At 43.5% G+C, this 20,292-nt stretch overlaps 1 protein-coding gene across 2 annotated transcripts; it reads right to left on the minus strand.

Moving 5' to 3' along the window:
- Positions 1-123: 123 nt before the first annotated feature.
- Positions 124-20,150, minus strand: slc38a10 (solute carrier family 38 member 10). Of its 2 annotated transcripts, none has more exons than XM_061094498.1 (17): positions 19,938-20,150; positions 19,506-19,762; positions 17,797-17,914; positions 17,343-17,388; positions 17,004-17,097; positions 16,644-16,787; positions 13,380-13,504; positions 9,254-9,356; positions 8,751-8,933; positions 8,051-8,162; positions 6,708-6,814; positions 6,460-6,613; positions 4,725-4,886; positions 4,237-4,635; positions 4,056-4,145; positions 2,346-2,486; positions 124-2,267 (listed from the first exon to the last, which is right to left on the minus strand). In XM_061094498.1, the coding sequence occupies exons 2-17, from the start codon at positions 19,593-19,595 to the stop codon at positions 1,030-1,032; spliced, it is 3,306 nt and encodes a 1,101-aa protein (XP_060950481.1). In that variant the 5' UTR covers positions 19,596-19,762; positions 19,938-20,150; the 3' UTR covers positions 124-1,029. The 2 variants fall into 2 exon arrangements, with proteins under 2 accessions (XP_060950481.1, XP_060950482.1); XM_061094499.1 differs by lacking the exon at positions 13,380-13,504 and adding an exon at positions 14,212-14,336.
- Between the last annotated feature and the right edge of the window lie 142 nt (positions 20,151-20,292).

Here is a 20,292-nt window from a genome sequence, read left to right on the forward strand (position 1 = left end):
AGTCCAATTTAACGCTTCATGCCAGAGCACATCCTGCCTCCAGCCACTAGGTGTCGCCAGCGTAGGGGTCATAAAACAATGCTTCCATCTGTCTATATTATAAACAAACACGCATGACCTCCATTGTATTTGATCCTTTATTCATTCGTATCACCAAAATGTATAGAAATACAACGCACATAGAAAAATATTCAGATAACAAAATAGCCTCTTGTTCAAAGCAAATGTGATAAGTGTTGAAGCTTTGAGTGATGGAGTCTTCAGCAAAATTGGATTACATGTAACACAAAAACAGTCCACGTTTCCTTACACCGTCCTCAACCAAATAGCTTTATATAAAAATTAATTTACTGTACCATTTACAGTAAGAGGGGTCATGGAAACACCATCACTACTGCAGCATGTGGATTGAAAGGCACTAATAAATACATACAAGGAAAGAGACAGGGGAATATGGAAACTGGTGATCCAGGTCGTCTGTATCAAGCTGCTTCATAGTAAAGTTTATCAAAGAGTAAGGCTCCTCTGTTCAGCTCCAACAATGGGTTGAGTCTCATTTGAAAATGTGAAACAAGGACGTGAATCCACATTACATCCAATATGAAGGTTCAAAGACACAGAGACATAGAGATTTACATTATTTACATCTCAGAGTAACACAAAATGACCTGGACCTTTAGAAAAAAGTCATCACAAACACACATTGTAGAGAAGACGGTGAACAATACAAATTTGAAATGATTTGCAATAAATCAATATATTTGCCTTGTCAAAACTCTCCATATAACGGTATTTGCATAGATTTATATACATTTTTTCAACAAAGGATCCCCCACAAATCCCCGCCACACGCCAAAAATAAGTTAATATGTACATACACTTTTCTTTATAAAGAACTCTTTGTCCACGAAGAGACAGAGAGAACGTAAGGCATCGGTTGTCATGCTCCACAGTGTGAGGAGGTCCTGCAGGTATAACAACATGTGAACTCACTGCCTGACCACTAAATGAGAATCTGTGCTTCTGATGTTATTTCTCTCCCTCGTCCTCTGAGGCCTGTTTAATCTGCCGCGAGTGCACCATGGCCCCGGCCAGCAGCTGCTCCTCCAGGGCAGCGTGCAGGTTGGAGCCTCCCAGCTCCAGCAGGGGCTCCAGGCCGGGCATCCCCCTGGACTCCCCTGTGTCCACCGGGAGCCCTCCAGCCTCTTTAGGTCCCACCTCCCTGCGCCTCCGCCTCAGATCCATCTCTCCCTGGTCCCTCACTTTCTCGTGGGAGCCCTGGGGGTGAGCCTTGGCTTTGACAGCTCTGTCTTTCGCAACTTCTCTGGGGTTTGCCTGAGCCTCGACTTTCTCTTTGAGGTCTCGTCCTCCTTTCATCAAAGCTTCGCCGTCTTTACTCTCAGGTCCCTGTGCAGCAGCCTTTTCAGCTTCTTGGCCTTCCATGGCTGGCTTCAGCTGGGCCAGCCTCTCCCGAGCCTGCTCTGCCTCCTTTTCTTTCCTCACTCTCTCAAGTACTTCGTTGTCTGCTTTCTGTATCTCCTGCTGGATTTTCTCCTCGGCAGCTTTTTGCTGTCTCTCTCTCTCTGCTCTCTCTTTCTCCAGCTCCTGTTCTCTGGCCAGCTTCTCTCTCCTCTCCCGTTGTTCTTGTAACCTCACCTGCACTTCTTTCTCTATCCTTTCACTCTCTGCTCTTTCCTTCTCTTTGACCTTTTCTTTTTCCTCTCTTTCCAGTCTCTCTTTTTCCACTCTTGCCTGCACTTCTTTCTCTATCCTTTCTTTGTCTAATCTTGCCTTCTCTTCGTCCAGCCTTTCTTTTTCCACCCTTGCCTGTACTTCTTTCTCTATCTGTTTAACATGTTTCTGGTTTTCATTATCGATGTGTTTCTCTTCATTTTTAAGTTGAGCTGCAGGATCGTTTTGAATCACAGGTTGATTTTCATCGGATCTAATCTTCCCTAGTGGCACTCCCCTCGCTCCCAGCTCCATCTGTTTCTGAGCTTCTTCTCCGCGTGCAGGATTGGAATCCTCCTTGTAAGCAGCTGGGACGACTTCTTTAGGTGGCACGGCCACATCCACTTTGCCCACAGCCTGAGCTTGATTCTCGGCCACATCCACTCCACCCTGTGGAACTCCTGCTTCAGCTCCAGCTGCCTCCTTGGCCTGTTTCAGATCTGGGACCAGTCCAGAGTCTTTGGGCTTTGCTGCTGCACCTTCCATCACCTCCACGTGCTCCTGGATGCCTTTCTCTGCCTCGCTCTCAGCAGCACCTTTAAGTCAAAGCACTTAGGTTAAATTCTCTGCGATTCAAGTGCAATAATATCAACAAAAATTCTGTGTATACGAACCAGCAGGTGGTTTCTGGATGATTTCCTTGTGTTGCTCTTCTATGACAGCCAGTAGTTTTTCGTGCTGATCTAGAAGTCTCTTCTGTTGCTCTTGTTGCACCTGGATCACCTGCAGTAGCACCGCATGGTCGAGCTGGCCCTCTGGACGGAGACACAAGCGTTGAATTAAAACAAGACAGCTCACAGGCTGCTCAGAGAAATATGCACTGGTAAGGGATCAGTGAGAGGTTCAGTGAGGCTCATGTAGGGTCAGGTTCTATGTAAAGCTGCTTTCAGACATGCACTGAAGCCTGAATATTTTCATGGCATTTTTAAGAGGACGTGTATGTGAGAATGTCTGAGTCAGTTGCTCCAGGCTTTTTCCATAAAATGTAAAATGTTCCAGAGTCAAATGTTGGAAAAAGTGAGCCCATATGAGAAAACACCAGGAAAATATCCAGAAAATTCACAGCGAGTCAGCAACTGGGCGTGTTGATGTTTCTTATACACAACAGATACAAAAACTCAACAAAAAGAATACAAAGATGAAAAAGAAGGGTCATACATGTAGAAGACACATACACAAGCAAAGATGTCAAGTTTTAAAGATAAGGGCTGATGCTGTTGTTAGTGTGCTGTAAACAACAACAACCTATACTCGCAGCAGAATTTAAATCACCCTTTCCCGCCTCCTACACACCCTGATGCTGTATTGCATCTGACCCGCACAATCACCTCCTGGGTCCTTTATACATAAAAGACAAACCCAATTTTCTGGAGCTTATGTCTGAAAACAGATTTAGATAGTCCACTATTTATTTATAGTTGTATTTAAACACACGTCTCTACATGGTAGCACATAAACTGGAATGGGCAGCTGTAACACAATCTATGTTAAGAGGTGAGGTGAGTGGGTGGATTCTACATCGGTGCATTAATTAGTTAAAAATAATAATGAATGTGCAAATATATAGTAGAGGATAAATGGCCCAATAGCTGAATAACAGAAAATTGGAATGATAGGACACGTTAAACAGAAGAAAAGGCAAGATGGAATTCATACCTGCAACCAACTGTTTTATCACTGTGATAGGAATCCAGCAGGGAAAGGAAGAAAGAAAAAAGGAGGTAAAGATTGAGAAGGTGAGAGACAGAGGGCAAAAGTAAACAACAGAAGAAAAGTCAACCAAAGCCAACAAAGACTGCTGAAAGTATCAGGTCAGGTCAAGACGTTTTTTACGCCATGTGTGGAAGAACAGAATACAAAGATGATATCTCATAAGATAACACAAGCAAAGCGAGATGAGGAAAAGAGTGGCAGCAGCATAAACAGCATGCAGCCAACCAGAGCAAAACACTTTCAATTATATTATTATGTGTTGGTCAGTGGCGATATCGTGGGCAGTGGCTACAAACAACTCAATGTATGGACACTGAGAAGCATCAAAATGCGTTTTAACTGTGGTGGGTCAGAGGAAGTCAGCCGAGTAGGCCGTCCTTCATATCTGGCCCAGGATGCATTAGGGTCTGTTCACACATGCACTTAGAGCTGAGCACTTGAGATCAAATCACTCAGGACACGTGGTTGAAAGGGGTCGAAGTCAGCCAGAGGAAAATATCTTCATTCAATTGTATTTTAGATTACATTACAAAAATGTATCATCTGTTGTCCTGCCGTTAAAGTTCTTACATCTTGATTTGAGAAATTTTCCAGACATTTTCTTTTCTTACCCCCCATCTTTTCGTCCGCTGTGTCTTTACTACTTTCTGCAGCGGGAGCGTCATCTGCAGCAGGATGAGGTTCTCCTTCAAGAAGCGGAGCTGAGGAATCACCAAATGTCATAAAGTCAATAATGCTTTTTTTCCTTTCTAGATCTTTATTTCCACCACAAAGACGATGACAAATACTCACATTTCCCTGCAGGATCTGGAACTTTGCCCACTTTTACAACCGCAGCCTGATTGGCCGCACCGACTGCATTCGCTGCCGGAAGATCTTTCGCCGCATCTAACTTCTCCCCCTCTTTTGGCAGGGGAACGCTCTGCCTTTTTCCTCCGTCTTCCACCGGGTTCTCCGGCAGCTCGTTGGACTGGACTTCACCTCCACCCAAATCCACCTCCTCTTTCCTCACAACAGCCTCTGCAGGCATTGGGTTATTTACCTTGTCCTCTCCTCCATCTCTTTTGGGTGCTTCATCTACTCCTCCTCCATCCGCTTGTTTCTTGACCTCTTTTCTTGTGTCTACTTTGACCTCGTCATGAGGGATGGGGGGTTCGTGGCGATGGGCCTCTCCCTCTGCCAACGCAACACCTGAGCAACGAGAAAAACAATTCCTCAGTTATTGTACAGAGTTCAGAGAAAATCCAGAGAAGATTCCAGTTTTGGTTCAGTTTCCTTACCAGCATCAGGTCGGTCCAACTGCACCTCCTCCCCTTTCTTCCCCTCAGGTAATTCAACTGGTCCTTTAATCTGGGGGGGCTCGCCCTGGTCCCTCTCCACAGGTTGGTCCACTGGGAGGTCAGGCTTTTCTATTTCCACTGGCTTCTTGTTAGAAGGATTGTCTGCATGCAAACACACAAAATCTTGTAAGTCATTTAATCATAGATTTATACAACTATAAAAGTTAATTCCTCTCATTAAGATGTGTTTTCCTCTTGTTTAGTACCGCTCCTTGTAGTCCTTTTATTTGTCTTGCTGTATATTCTCACACAGTATAAACAGTCAGTCTGAAAAATATGAGACACATTACTGCGACTAAATTAAGGAACCATAAATGTGACATCTTATTTATTTCGGTATTTTGTCTGGTCTGAGAAAAGTGAAATGACAGTATCTGAAATGTACTCTTTATTTTCCTGTTCATTGGTGTTTATTGTACACATTAACTACCGCCATTACAAATAAATTTAACACCTAGGAATATCTCGCACAGATGGCCTGCACTGGTCCACCAGGTGGCAGCAAACGCTGCAGATGGTAGGACGGGCACACTTGGTTCAGTACAATAAACTGATTGTGGGATTATAGAGTAACAGGGGGATGAACTGAAACTGAAGCAGACGAAAAAACGAGTCACATAAGTTTCCCATGACACAAATCAAAAACCACAAAGATGGAGTCTGAGACTTTTCTGGTATGAATAAGTGAGCAAGTTAGAAAAAGATGCAAACAAATAACCAAGATTAAAGAAAAAGAATTGAAACAAAGGCTACGCCCGTCTACTCTGGAGTTTTTGAGCTCCTAAAACAGAGCAATTTGGAAATTCTGCTGGTTCTGGAAGAAAAAAAACGCCATTAGCCTCGCCTACCAGTGTAAAACACAACAACTGTTTACATGCGTAGGAGACAAGATATGTCCAGCCTGCGTGAATGGTCACATGATATGCTTCCAGACGTTTCCAGACGTGTTAGTATGGATGTACCATAAAGCCCTTCCTGTTTCCAAAACTCTCATTTCCTTTACGCCTCATCTCCATTTGTTTCGTCTGCCCCCCCCAACCCATATAAACCCTTCCCTTCACACAGCCAGAGCTCGAAGGCATTTTATAGCTGCCACAGGAGATACAAGAGGAGACGGGTGGGTGGGGGGGGGTTACACAATGTATTTTGGGGGAAGGGGGGTGGCAGAGGTAGTGGAGAGAAATTGCTGGAGTTTGAAGGGCATCACTCTTGCTCCATCAATGTCAAGCACACAGTGCTGCTCTCAGATATTATCAAGAGGTTATCTCCTCACCCTGCCTGTCTGTCTATCACTCTGTCTGTCTGTGTCTTTTGTTCTCACACAGATAAAAGAAATCCTTTCTTTCACTGTGGCTTTGTGCTTTTGTTTTAGCTTCGCTGGCCCTTTGCTACCGGCTCATATTCTCTTTATGTTGCTGTTTTAGTGTGTTGCATTCAGTCCCTGACTTTGGAAATAAAACAAAAAAAACATCAAAACAACAAAACATTTCTCTTGTGTCGCTCGTGCTTTTTGCATAAAATAATTACATGCTGTCCAATTTCAGACGCTGCAAACAAGCCTGGCACCAGCCCGCTGAGGTAAATGTTTCCATGGCTCATTAGTAAACCACTCTCATCTACACTCCGTCAGGTAGATAAGTGATTGCCAGATGTTAAGGCATGTCGTGATCTTTACCATGCTGTTCACGGGGGTCCGGAAGCAGCTGATTATTCTTGACAGGCGCTCGAGGAGAAGGGGCTAGGACCTTGGTGCCAGGGGTGCTTGACGAAATGGAGAGAGTGGTAAAGGTGCTGATCAGCAGGATGCCCAGTCCCACGCAAAGCACCAACTACACGACAGAGAGAATGAGGAGAAGCACAGAATGTCAGTCAGTGAATAAACGTAGAAAATGATTACATAAGTGCAAATTCAGACTATGTAACCTGAGCGATGAAGGTTTTCTTCTGGATTTTCCTGTAGATGAGAGCAGGGCATATGAAGCAGATGAGACTGCCCATGGTGGCTCCAGTCAAACCCAGAATGGTTTCCACTAAAGCGAGAAAAGAGAAAGAAAAAACATGGGGATTATCTTGTGGTCCTATGGAGCAGTGATTACCAACCAGCGTTACTTGTAACCAAGGTTCTAATGATACAGTTGTCAGGGTACTGGATATGTTCCGATAATCAATAAACAATTCAACTAATGACCAAAACTTAACGGTGAAATGGTGATGATAGATGATTGAAACATGCAGCTCCAGCTCCAGTGTCAAGCTTATCCGATAGAGCTCACTAGGCACTGGGTCAGAGCTGATATGTGTGTGGTCCACAGAGAGCATTCTTCCATTTCTCATTATTATTTCTGCCAAATAACCCAAAGCAATGCTCAACAGTCTCTGCCGAACATAACCAGCAGCCATCCATACCACTGCAGGCCCCACGCCCATGGAACCCTGCTACTGGCAGCAGCCTCACCCCTGTCTCTGGAGACCAGGCTCGTTGGACAGGGGCCTGGAAACCCATCGCTCATCCTGAGGACAGACACCATATTGTCTCCCTCTGATTTAGTGTCCATTCTCCCCAGGGTCCTTACCTCTCTTCTCCTCAGTCTATTAGTCTGATTAGACACACAAAGAGCTTTCGAAATCCACTGTGTGTTTATGTCTGTATATATAATATACTGTATGTAGATGCGTGCGTGTTCCTAATGAAAAGTTCACAAAACAGCCACCATATAAAAGGATGAATAAAACATAAACTCATGCTAACCTTTACATCTCCACCATTTTGGATTTTGTGAGAGGCACAGGAAGACTCATAGAACCAGACTGAGAGACAGTGTTGGTGTGTACATCAGTTTTGTGAGTGTGTGTTTAAGTGTATGTGTGAGAGAAGGGGAGAGAGAGAGAGAGAGAGAGAGAGAGAGAGAGAGAGAGAGAGAGAGAGAGAGAGAGAGAGAGAGAGAGAGAGAGAGAGAGAGAGAGAGAGAGAGAGAGAGAGAATAATAGCCCTATCTTCCCATCTGCCCGTCTAAAAGGAGATAAAAGTTAGGGCCCTGATTTAAGGACTGTGTTAGAGTGTGACAGTCACTGACTCGTAAAGTCACATTCACACATGTCGTAAAGCTCCACAGCTACTCCGCCCACATAAAGGAACACATGCACCTTAAAGACCTCCAGTCTGTGAGCTGCACACGTACGAACACATATACAGTTTTAATTCATTCAATCCTCGCCTGATTGTTCTCAAACACACACACACAGACACAGACACACACAGGACGTACCGTTTGGAATCAGAATGCCTCCCAGCATGGTACCAAACACGATGCAGAGGGTGATCATCTTGAAGCGCAGAGGAGGCATGTATCCCCCGGCAGCAAATGTCCCATCCTTCTGCTGTGAGATGGAAAGAGACAAATAAGAGGGAGAAATGAAGGGAAGACTTAAAAGAAAAACAGATTCTAGCAGTGACTTCAAATTTTCCAATTTGATTTTTATTCCAGGGCACAACTTGATTTTCGTTTCATGATGATACAACCCACAAAGCTAAAAATACTTGGCATTTCTGCTACATCACATTTGTATGTGGCCACAACATGGCTACGGAAGGTGCAGTGTAATAAATATGACAAAATACCCCCAGTATATGAAAGAAATTCATCTTAATCAAAGAAGAAATAGTGCACACCACAAGAATTTAAAATGTCAGATATGTTTATACGCCTACACTCACGTGGATGTGATAAAAATTCAATAGACATCCGAGTTAAGATCCACAACGAGTGTCTCCAGAGGCCTCTGTTTACACAGCAACACATTTTAGCCTTTATAACTGTCTAAATGCCCTACAGAGAGGATGAGTGCCTGCTTTCTCACCCTACTGAGTTAAAGTGTTGAATAAAATAGATTAAAACTGATTTTTGTGGTGTCCTTGGGCCTTTTCATGCACTATACAGGAGGAGTAAGAGGAGTATTTGAGCTGACCTGCTGTTCAAAAAGCATGGTGTTGATGGCCTGGCGACACGGCAGGATCATCATCGGGAATCCGACGGCCACAGACATCATGAAGCCCACGCGGATCATTTCCGTCACCAGGTTGGAGGGGAAATTCATCAGCACGTTGCCCGCAATGTTTTCTGTGAAGCTGACGTAGCCAAAGAACCCCACCTGGTTCAGAGGGAAGCCGGGGGAAACAAACAAAAGGTTGCAAGGAATTAATATGTCAGAGCTTTCTTCTAATATTTTCTCATTAAAACTGTGTGCACATGCAAGAAGACATCCGCTGTGCTGTCTCATGGAAATGTCACATCATTCCAAAATAGTCAACAGTCACTGGCAACACACAGAAATGTTTGATGCAAGTGACTTGAAGACGCCTGATAAAGATCAGACATTGTAATACCACAAAAGTCTCGAGGTTTCCATGCGACAGCACCAACAGAGAAAAATGTGACTGGTGTTGAATGGCGGGTGGCAACTCCACTCACGGTGATGTAGAAGATGGTGACTACATTGAGGGAGGAGGTGAAGATGGTGCTCATGCGTTTGACGGACGGCTCGTCCAGGCTGTCGTAGGTCGGCAGCACCTGCCTGTGAGAGACAAGCAGCCTAGAAGCATGCTCTGTATGGTGCATTACACATCAGCACTCCGGTACTACTGAAGTTGCTGTACAGTATGCAATCACATTTTTGTCAGAATTATTAAACACACTTTTAAGCAACTTTGTCATATCGTCTGGAGGAGAGGGCAGGGAAAGTTGTTGCAAAAAGGAACTGACAGAGTTGTGTTTCTTCTGTTCAAACAGCTGCTCAGTCATGGTCTACATAGCTAGTTACTTCAAATCTGGCGGAGGAAACGGCTCTGTAGATTTCCTTTAATGAGCGGCCATATGGGGGCCCATTTGTGCCACTCAATAATCAAATGATGCATCACTGTCCTCATGTCCTTGTCAGCATCCTACTAAGACAAGTGATTTCTTTATGCTGTTTTTAGCCCATTAGAGTTTTAACAATGTAAGGCAGTCATCAGTAACATTAAATTAAAATCGGTATTGTTGACTAAGCTGCTGTCAGATCGGATTCTGTAATCACACATGCTGATGAGGACATCAACAACATGTGTGAATTTGCACCAAAAAAAGTATTTTTAACTTTATTTTTCGGTTGAATACTTCTGCTGTTGCTTCAGTAGACATCAACAGGTCATAAATCACTCCTCTATGTCAGTGGATGGGACATGGACCAAGCTAAAAGGTCAAAGTACATATCTAAAAAAAGTTCTCAAAGATGGTTTATGCCATTTCAGGTAATTCTTATCTCATACTGATGTTTATTTAAACGCTCATTTTATTGTTATTTGATGCTAACAAAATTGGGTGAAAAGTCACGATTGACCATTGACTCATTATTGGTCGAGCGGATTCTGTCTCCAAATGGCAGCACTCGTATCTGGGATATTTTGGCTTCGTTACTGGATAGTAGGAGGAAGTGGAGGGGTGTCGTCCATCTGTATTTACATTCTATGGTTCAGCCAGACATAATTTGGATGCTTCTAAGTCCAGACATAAAGCAAAAAAAACATGCATGCAACAATTATATGATTGTAAATCTGTCTGACGTGCACTTGAATGCAACGTTTTCAAACAGTTTTTTAGCATATTATTTCATTCAATAAAAAAAAAAACACATTTCCAATTTTGTTAGCTGCAGGCGAATTTCAAATTCAAAGTGTCAGCTGATGGAAGTAATGTAATGGCATTGGGGGGGAATTGGTCAGAAGTGTAGATGTGTGTGTGTGTGTGTGACACAGAATAGGTGACAGTGGGGCTGAGGTTGAACCTGAGACGTGTCCGTGTCTGTGAACCCGGGTCTCTCTCTCTGTCATGTTCTCCTCTGCGCTGTAAGAGTGTGGCCGATGTGAAGGCAACCCTCGGCACATTAACCGCTGAATTTACAGGCTTTATATATAACGACGAGTGGCTGGCAGGTTTTAGAGCATTATAAAACTTTCCTGGCAGACTCTTAGCGCTCACCTCCTCTCTTTCCTTCTCCCTCTCTTATTTATAAGTGAAAGGGAGAAGCAGAGAGAAGACAGAGGAAAGGGAAAGGGAAAGAGAAAGAGAGAGAGAGAGAGAGAAAGAAACCATAACTTTCTCTGCCCCTCGTTCTCTTTTGCCTGTCTCTCTTTCACACACTCTGGTTTTATGAGCAGGCGCCGTCCCGTGGTGCTATTCCTTGATGCTTGTTTAATCCGCAAACCAGTAAATCTCGGAGCCAAGGTTAAATAAAACGCCATATTGTAAGCGGGGAGCAAAAGCATCTAATGGTCACCCAATAGTCCCGACTCCGAGGCTAATGTGTTTTTATTTGCTTTACCGCTGCTCTTTAAATGGAGGGAATATGACAGAGAAGCTGTGTGTGTGTGTGTGTGTGTGTGTGTGTGTGTGTGTGTGTGTGTGTGTGTGTGTCTGTAGATAATATCATTAACTTGGAGTTGAAAGCATGCTGACAGTAGCATCACAGAGGGACATTTTCGCTGCACATGTTTTTCTTATGTCCCCTCTATTATGAGCTAACTGCTCCGTGCAATTCCAACGTGCAGCCAAAACACAACAGGGCCAGCTCCCATCCCGTCATAATGTTGATGTTAAGTAATGTTTTAACTGAAAGTAAACACATTTCACGAACGCAATAAAAATCCAATGTGCTGAGAGCTGTTTAATCAGCCTGTGAATACATCAGTGTGTGTCTGTAAGATGGCGGCAGTCCAATGTGTTGATTAGTGGTTTGGCTGGAGCTGCCTGCCGCCTGACGGAGCGCTCGCCTCGCTCGGCCTGACCACAGGCCAAGAAATCACCGTGCCAAATATCACTCAGCAGCACTAGTGGGAACCAGCGCACAACACACACACACGTACATAAACACACACACAGGCGCACACGTTCCTCCTCCTCTAACACGCACACACCCCGCTTACTAATGAACACGTCTGACATACCATAATGTTATGTTGGCTTTGTGCATTTACATTAATTAAAGTCTCGTTTCGGTCTCGAGCCTACGGTCGCCCACTCCTGCCACTTACCTCACTCGCTCTCGCACAAACAAACACATACACCACCACTACCACCACCACCCAAACATCTGGGCCTCCGATGACCTCACCATAACACTTCCTACAAGCTTCCCCTGCGCTGCGATCAAATCCAAGACAAGTCGCTGTACACACGGACTCACTGCAATCCCAAGAGCAGGCACCACGGCGTAGAGGACAGGACAAGAGAAGCATGAAGGATGAAGCACGCAGACGAATGAAGATGGAGAAATAAATGAGTGATGATGACTCAGCTCCTGAGCGGCTGAGGCTCAGGGGGAAGAGCGGGTCGTCCACTAATGAGAGAGTTGATAGTACGAATCCCAGCTCCTCCAGTGCGCATGTCTAAGTGTAAAGAGACTGAGTCCATGTGTGTGCATCGTCAGTTTGATGCCTACAGGTTCAGCTTAGAGCAGCTAATGATCTTTCACCACAGTTCCAATATCCAACATGTCACAAACACTTCCTCAACCTGTTTCAAAGTAAAAGCGCTCTCGCGTTTTGGTTGACTGAATCCATTCATTTGTTGTAACAAGATTTGTATTGTTGTTATTGCAGGAACCGAGGATGCATGGCTTCATAGCTTAGAGTCCTGGTATTTAGTTGGGTACATTCTATTCAAGGAAATACAAATATAGTTAAAACAGAAAAGCCACAATAGACGCACGCGAGACCCAGTGTGGCCGAGGCTTCCTGTGTTTGTGTTAGAGAAACGCTGCCTTTAGAGCACTTTGGTCTTTAAGACTAGAAAAGCTCCGTTTTAGGTCAGTCCATTTAACGTTAAACTATGAGGAAAAGACATGTGATCTGTGCTGTCACTGTGGGGTCGGCACCCATGTATTGTGTTCACTTTATGATCTCAGCCCACTGTATATTTCATAAATTTATATGTTTCAAATTGGAAAAGATTGAAAAAAGAATAAAAAAACTAAAGGATTAGTCTGTATGTCATCAATTTATTAGTTTAAGGGAATCATTTTCTTGCAGCTAATTCCACTTGACAACTGAATGGCACCAACATGCTTTTTGGTTTCCATAACTGCCATATTGACTTTCACATCAGATAAAAAACAAAAGCCGTAGCATGGAAAACAAGCACTTGACGTCCCAGGTTAATTCTCGAGAGCTCAGAGCAGACGATGAAGCAGAAACAGATGCGCTGATTGTGAGACGCACATTAGAAAAAATAAGCAGCCTCCCTTTACGAGACACCCTTCACCCAACCACCTCATTTCCACCACAGATCTGTGAGTCTCTTCACCTGGCAACCTCATGCCAAACTCTCCACTGGGAGCGGTAGGAGCACACGTGCACTAATGGTCACATTGGATGAGTTTCCTCATGCACAAATTAAGGATTCAATTTAACTGAGTGGAAAAGCCCACATTTCAGGAATTACCCGGCATAAAATTTAGGACTACTATCATTCTGAGTCAATGAGCTTTCAGCTAGTCTGATTAGACATTAGTTTCATTACATGGTCCCTGTGCGGGTGCAGGGGGGGCGGGAGGAGTACTTACGACTGACAGGCGAAGGCCATCCCACAGATTGGGAGACAGCGAAACACACCCTCCCAGCGCACCGCATAGACCTGACTTAGCCACCAGCCGCTGAGCACCCCGTGTTTGAACGAGGACAGCACCATCTGAGGGGAAGGAGGCGGGGGTGGGGGTTACAGCCCGAACCAAATGAAGACAAGAGGGGGAGAGCACGAGGAAGAGGTGGCCGGCTGCACCCATGCTGACGGGTTACACACAGGTAGTAATGGAACGAGGAGAGAAAACAAACTGAGAGAGAAGGAAAAGGGATGTGACAGGAAATCCCACACTGAACAGAAAACCTGTATGTGATGAAGTTGATGGATAATGGTGAAATTGTAAATTTGAACAATAAAACAACTGTACATAAGAAGGTATTCTACACAAAACGACACCACAGGTTTTTTGCGATCAGCATGCGTTTCCTACATCTTGCTCCTTTAATTACCTGAGAAAGTCCCAGAGGACGGCAGAACACTCCATAACCCTCCAGCCTTCCACGCCCACACCCAGGCTGCTCACCCTGGGTGTGGAGCAGAGCTGGGAACCCCACAAAGATAAAACTTCCTCTGCCTCATTACAACTGCCACCACACACACACACAGACGCACTCAGAGCTGAAATGGCTCAGACCAAACCCGAATTAATGGTGAAAAATGAAGGGTGATTGATAAGCGTGGGCGGAAGGTTCAGGTAGGACGGAGGGGAATTTAAGGAGCATAGAGTTGCAAGGTACATATTGCCCCCCAGTACCCCCCCACCCACTGCCCCAACAGTGGTGTTATTCTGGGGGTGGTTACCATGGTTTACTTACGGGTGACAGCAGAAGGTTGTGGCGATAATGGGCAGGCACTGAATGACGCCCTTGAAGCGCCACAGGTGAACCCGCTCCACCCAGGAGCCCGAGATTATGCCGTAGCGCAGAGATGACAACACTATCTATAGCACCAGCAGCAGGAACAGAAGCAGGACAGAGGGGAGCAAACACAGGGTGTAGAGGAAGTGGGGGTAATAAAGGGGAGTGAGGAAGAGCAGGCGGGTAAAAAGAGGACGATACGGTAGTGCATGAGCAGAAGGGACAGGGAGAGAGAGAGAGAGATGAAGGGTAGGATGGAGAGGAGGGAGGAAAGGAGATACATCACTGTTAGAGGGTCAGGGGTCTGGACTGGGCCAGGCTGGAACGGGCCTGGGTCTAAAACCAGACACACACCACACCTCCGCTCCATGTTATCGCCATGCTATGGGACTAAAAGTCACATCACAACAATTCACTATGCACAGCAGTTTGACGTCTGTGGAAGCAACGCTACAGGTCAGCAGAACAGAACCACACACACAAAGTATGTATGTGCACATTTCAAGAGTAAATGAGCTGAATCACATGAGGCAGAAAAGTGTTGCGACAAATCTATCAGCTGTGAAAATGTTTAAATCGAATATCATTAGGCTTAGACTGGAGATGTTCTGACAATAGCGGCGCCATCATTGCCTCAGATAATGCCAATCATGCCAGGTTAGGCATCAGCGAGTATGAAAATTGATGTACCGATTCAATACCAGGTTTTTAAAGTATTTTAGGTTTTCCCCTGATATCAGGTCAAAGGGCAAGAGGAGTTCACTAAGATGAGAAAAGAGGGATTTGTGATCTTTTTCAGTTATGACAAACTAGATGGTGAAGATTGACAGCATTATTCTCTGTATGTATTTGTTTTTCCAAAAGGGTTTAAACTGAGCCAGGTCATGATAACAATCATCACCTACAGGGTTAGTAGCATTCAGCTGTTCAAATACAATTAAAACTTTGTTATTTCTTCAAATGCATTGGTATCGGATCAGTACTCAGTATCAGCTGATACATAAAATCGGTCTTGGGAAGAATAAAAATGGTATCGGAACATCTCTAGTTTAGACCCCAGTTCACATTATGACTCGAAAAGAGTGGTCACAGCGGGGGGAAAGATTTGCTTTTAATACGAATTAAAGAAATGTTTTTAAAATGATAGAAAACCTCTTTTATGTTTTACAGTCCTCTATGCATCTCCACAAAGCTGAATCGTATTTCTTCCATTCCTGAGGGAGACATGTCCAAATCATTATTAGAGCTTTTAATAACCTCAATATTTGTTCAGCTGCCATAGTGGTTTTGGTAATGAATGCTGATTGGCTGCGTCAGAAAGGTATGTTCAAGCAGGAATGTCGTGATGACTTAGGGTAAGACCAAGTGGAGCAAGTTTTTTTGCATCAAATGAGCAAGTGGAGAAAGATAACTCCCTGAAGATGCAAAGGTTTGTGATTTAGTGGAATTGACCATCTGGCCACCATTTACTTTGCACTTACAGAGCTTAAAATGTCTCTGGTGGCCAATTTCCAAGTGGTCTCTCGTTCCCAGGGGGAGAGGCTTTGTTTCAGCCTATAATAAAGAGCTGGGCAGCAATTGTTTTCTGCCTGATGTGATTTACTGTGAATTTGCTCTTTTTAAAAAGAGGAGCAAGAGAATATTGTTGGTGAGGAAGACATACTGTACATCGGAGCAGATAGGAAATCAACACAATGCAACATGACATCAATATGACCTAAATTCTAAAACGTTTTATGTTAAACAGAAGATTAGGTCTATGAGCTACTGAGGTATTACATGAGGAATTTGTTAAAGTCAGTAATATTCATTTGTAACGTATTACTGGGAAAACTAAAGTAACAGTCGCTCATCTCCAGCACATAAAGAAAATACATGAACTAAATGTCTATTGGCAATTTGCATCATAAATTAAGTTAACTAGGGACTGGGCGATAAAACAATATCAATAATTTTTTACAATATAATTTCATCTAAAGCAACATAAAAGATCTGATATAATGTGACATTTATCATGAAAATTATTGATATTTTTATCTTAATTTTTGGTCCCATCACCCAGGCCCAGTAAATTCTCAAAATGCTGAGAGAAAAACTGTCCTCCATTTCTGTGGCAAATTTGTCTGATCCATATTTCAATCGATACATTTGTATTGATACATTTTGTCAATGAGCCTAAATCCTAAACTTGCAACTGCACCTCTCAATACTGTGAACTGTGAACTGTGGTCCATCGGAAACTCAAGGAGCTTTTCATCTTCTCCCAAGGACAGTTCTACCTCATGCATTTTGATTGTTAAGCTTGGGAAGCAGAGCCAGAACGTGTTTCCTCTGCAGTCTATTCAAATGCACTGTGCAGAGTGCCGCTGTCTGCGTGATGCTGCGCTCACCGTGAACATGAAGAGGGTGTAGAAGATGAGCGCCATCGCAGAGAAGGACTGGATGGAGGACATCATGTTCCTCTGCAGACTCAGCGGCAGCACGATGAAGAGAGACACGGCGATCAGCAGCACCACGCGAAAACTGAACGTCACCTTTAAAAGGAATAGCGTGACACCACGGTACAACATTGTTGTCTTAAGATCTCACTTCCAGGCGTGGATCTACCTTTTGCTTCAAACATTCTCTACAGTATTTTGACTAATAAGAGGGAAGAGGAGAGCAATGACGATAAAATGTCTAATTTGATCAATAAGAGATGCAAAATATTCAAAGATTGTCGTGTAAATATAAAAGTCATAATCTCGAACCTCTAAACCCAACAGCTGAGCGAAGAAATTTGAGCCCAAATCAGCGATGACGACATAGAAGGCGATGCAGGTCCCCAACATCAACCCAATCATGCTGCAGGGACAGAGAGAGAGAGAGGAGACACAGACACAGGTGGAATCTCCACTGTTATACGTTTCCATCATATTGAAAAAATTGATTTGATATCTTATCTTTGAAACTTTATATATTTGTCTGTGTTACTATTCTAAATCAATTAAATAAACCCACTTAAATGTCCCATCATTTAAAGTTCTGTAACAATTACTTGCAACCAAACTACAGCAGAATGTGTGTTGAGGACAAATGATGAGACTTGCCTGGTCTCCACCAGTGCTTTCCCTGGTTTCCCGTAAGCGTGGAAGGCTACGGAGAAGAGAGTGATGTCAGTGTGAACAACGTGAGGCAAAGCAGATGGCAGTGTCCTAGAATAGCCTCTTATGATAAAAAACAAAATAGCATACCTACACTTATCTGCTATGCCCAACACACTTCTTGTTTTTCTGCGTGCAGGCACTTGAAGTTGTGATATTCACAGTTCTTGTTTATTAACACTGTGGGCAGTGAGTTAGCGTTCTGTGCATGAGGTTTAAGTTCCTGAAGCTGACACAATATTATCTTGATCATTTTTTTTGCTGCTGCTAACTACTAACGTCTTCCTCTTTTTTAAACAAGCGGCCAACCCTGACAACAGTAACAGTGATGAATAAAAGCCCTGTCATGAACTAAATATAGATAATGGATCAAATGTCAATAATTACAACTTAAACTCACCCAATCCTGCATAGGTCCTTCGTTTGGTGTTGCTAGCCGTGTGAACCAGGAACATGCAGGACTTGTGGGTCATCCAGGAGCAGGAGAACAACAGTATTGTTCCCAGCACTATCCCACACTGTGAAAGCCGAGAGTTAGGTTGTTATCACATTTCTTGAAATACGAGTCATACTGAGTCATAAAATTTCAGATAATCTCTAATTATTAAGCTATACAAACATCCCTGAGGCTACTAAGGAACCTTACTGTCCTGGCAAACAATTAAATCACATTTAAACTATTCTTAATTCAGTCTTCAACACCTCCAAGGAGGAATCTTTTTTACTTATTATAATTTAAATCAAATGAGCACACACCTCTTGTTAAAACTTTCTTAAATTTCACTTATACCAAAAAGCCTTTCCAGATTCAATCTGTGTTTGTATATTTTCAGTAGTTCATTTATACTGGTAAAAGTACCGCAGAACATACTTCTACCAGATCAGCTTTTTGGATTTTATCTTGACTTTTTATTTCTGTCTTATTATTTGAATTGTTGTTTTGCTTATCGAGAAGCTCTTTGTAACTGTGCTTTGAAATTAGCTATTAATAAAGTTTATTATTATTATCATTGCATAACGATTCAACAGAGGAATGAACAGGATATGCAGGATCTACTACAGGATCTGAATATTTATCCAACCAGCGAAGTAAAGCAAATCAGATTAATCCACGACAGGAAGAGAATAATTAACTTTCAGAGGGCGTGTGATAAAACATTAACTGAGAGCTGTGTAACAGTATTGCATGAAGCTCCATATAATGGAGGCTATGCTAAATGTACGCTAATCATTTTGATTGTCTTTCTCAGTAGAAAAGGAATTATTATAAGACTGGTCATGTGACTAGCACAAGACGTGAGTGTAACAACTTGATGGTGATTGAGGATGCGAGACTCAAATTAAAACTTTTATTTAACTTTATTTTTTTCAATTAAAGTTACTCTATAGTTACTCTACAACGGACAGAACATTAGTTTGGATTCAATTTGTAAAACTGAAACATGTGCATTTGAAGTTCACTTGGGACCCAAGCGTCCTACACCTGTGCAATTTAGTTTTACATTTGTGCGTGTGTGTTTTCAATGTGGATGAATGGTGCAAAGTTCATTTATTACCTCCGCCCAGGAAGTTATGATTTCATCTGCATTTGTTTAATTGTTTGTTAGAAGCATTACACAAAAACAACTGGATGGATCACCACCAAACTTGGTGGAAGGACGGATTAGAGTCCACGAAAGAACCAGTGGAATTTTGGCACGGATTCGATTAAGGGAACGGATCCAAGAATTCTTTCTTGACCATTGCGAGAGAAGCGTTTTTGGACATTACCACCAGTTTGTCAGAGCATAAGTCATGGATCATACTGGAGAGTGGAAATTATGCAATACACTGGGCTACATCTTAAAAGGGAAATGTGGCTATTACTATTTCAAGACCTTTAATAACTTTTCACATTTTTATTTTTACAAAACAACTGACTAATAACGTTATTTTCACATTGATAAACCACACATTTAAGGTCCAGCTTTCCTTCAAACTTCTCATATAGTGAAACTTAAATTGCAGGACTTGCACTGCTACTTTTTACTTAAGTGAATAACCCAGGTCCTAATGAAGGGCTGGTGTTTCTGGGGGGGCATTTGGCCGCAGCACCCGCAGGTGACCCACCTGTTTGAAGCAGAAGGGCATCGTGAGCACACTCACTCCCACGATGCTGTTCACCACGTTCATGATGAGACCCGAGTTGGACGCCGTCATGTTGATCCTCTTACTCACTGATCCTCGGTAAGAAAAACAAAAACCGGTCCAGAAAACCCGGCAGCGCTCCGAGGGGACGTGTCGCCGTCTAAACCCCGGCGCCAGGGGCTGGGACTAAATCCCGGGTGTGTTTGCGATGACTCGACCAATGACGTGGCGCTCTGAGGCTACAACACACAGACAACACAGATTGACTCGGTTTCAGCTTGTCTTTCTTCAGTAGCACAAACTACAAACACAACACCAACACAACACAGGCACGATAATAACCAGAGTGTGAAGACTGTGACGTTTAGCTAGCGGGCTAACTTTATCCGTGTGTACTTTCATCAACTAACTCACCTCTGACACTTCTGCGCCCTCCGCCTCCACGTCGGATTTCACGTTATCATCGATACGTCCTCTCTCTCAAAGGGTTCTCTATCGCCGGAAGGCTCCGAGTTCTCCTGTGAATATAAACCTCAGGTCGGAGGAAACTCTGTGTGAGACAATGACAACAAATCCAAACCTGGCTGTTTTTTCTGTGAACGCGTATCCAGGAAGTAAGGATCGTAGTCGAGGAGGAAACAGAAGACGAACCCGCCTTTCGAGTAATCCTGCTGAAATACTTTGGCGCCCGCTAGTGGTCACAGAGCTGTACTGCTTTTGGATAAACCTCTGGGTCAGGTATGAACTAATATAATGTAAATATTGATAT

The sequence above is a fragment of the Limanda limanda genome, chromosome 21 (assembly GCF_963576545.1).
Source record: "Limanda limanda chromosome 21, fLimLim1.1, whole genome shotgun sequence".
NCBI classification, from domain to species: Eukaryota; Metazoa; Chordata; class Actinopteri; order Pleuronectiformes; family Pleuronectidae; genus Limanda; species Limanda limanda.

Excerpts from the sequence above, each read along its gene's own strand:
- slc38a10 (XM_061094498.1), bottom strand. The coding sequence starts at position 19,595 with ATGACGGCGTCCAACTCGGGTCTCATCATGAACGTGGTGAACAGCATC. Across the intron at positions 8,163-8,750 it reads CCATGCTTTTTGAACAGCAG|CAGAAGGATGGGACATTTGC; the intron begins GTCAGCTCAAAT and ends TCCATCTCACAG. Across the intron at positions 6,614-6,707 it reads AGAAAACCTTCATCGCTCAG|TTGGTGCTTTGCGTGGGACT; the intron begins GTTACATAGTCT and ends TCTGTCGTGTAG.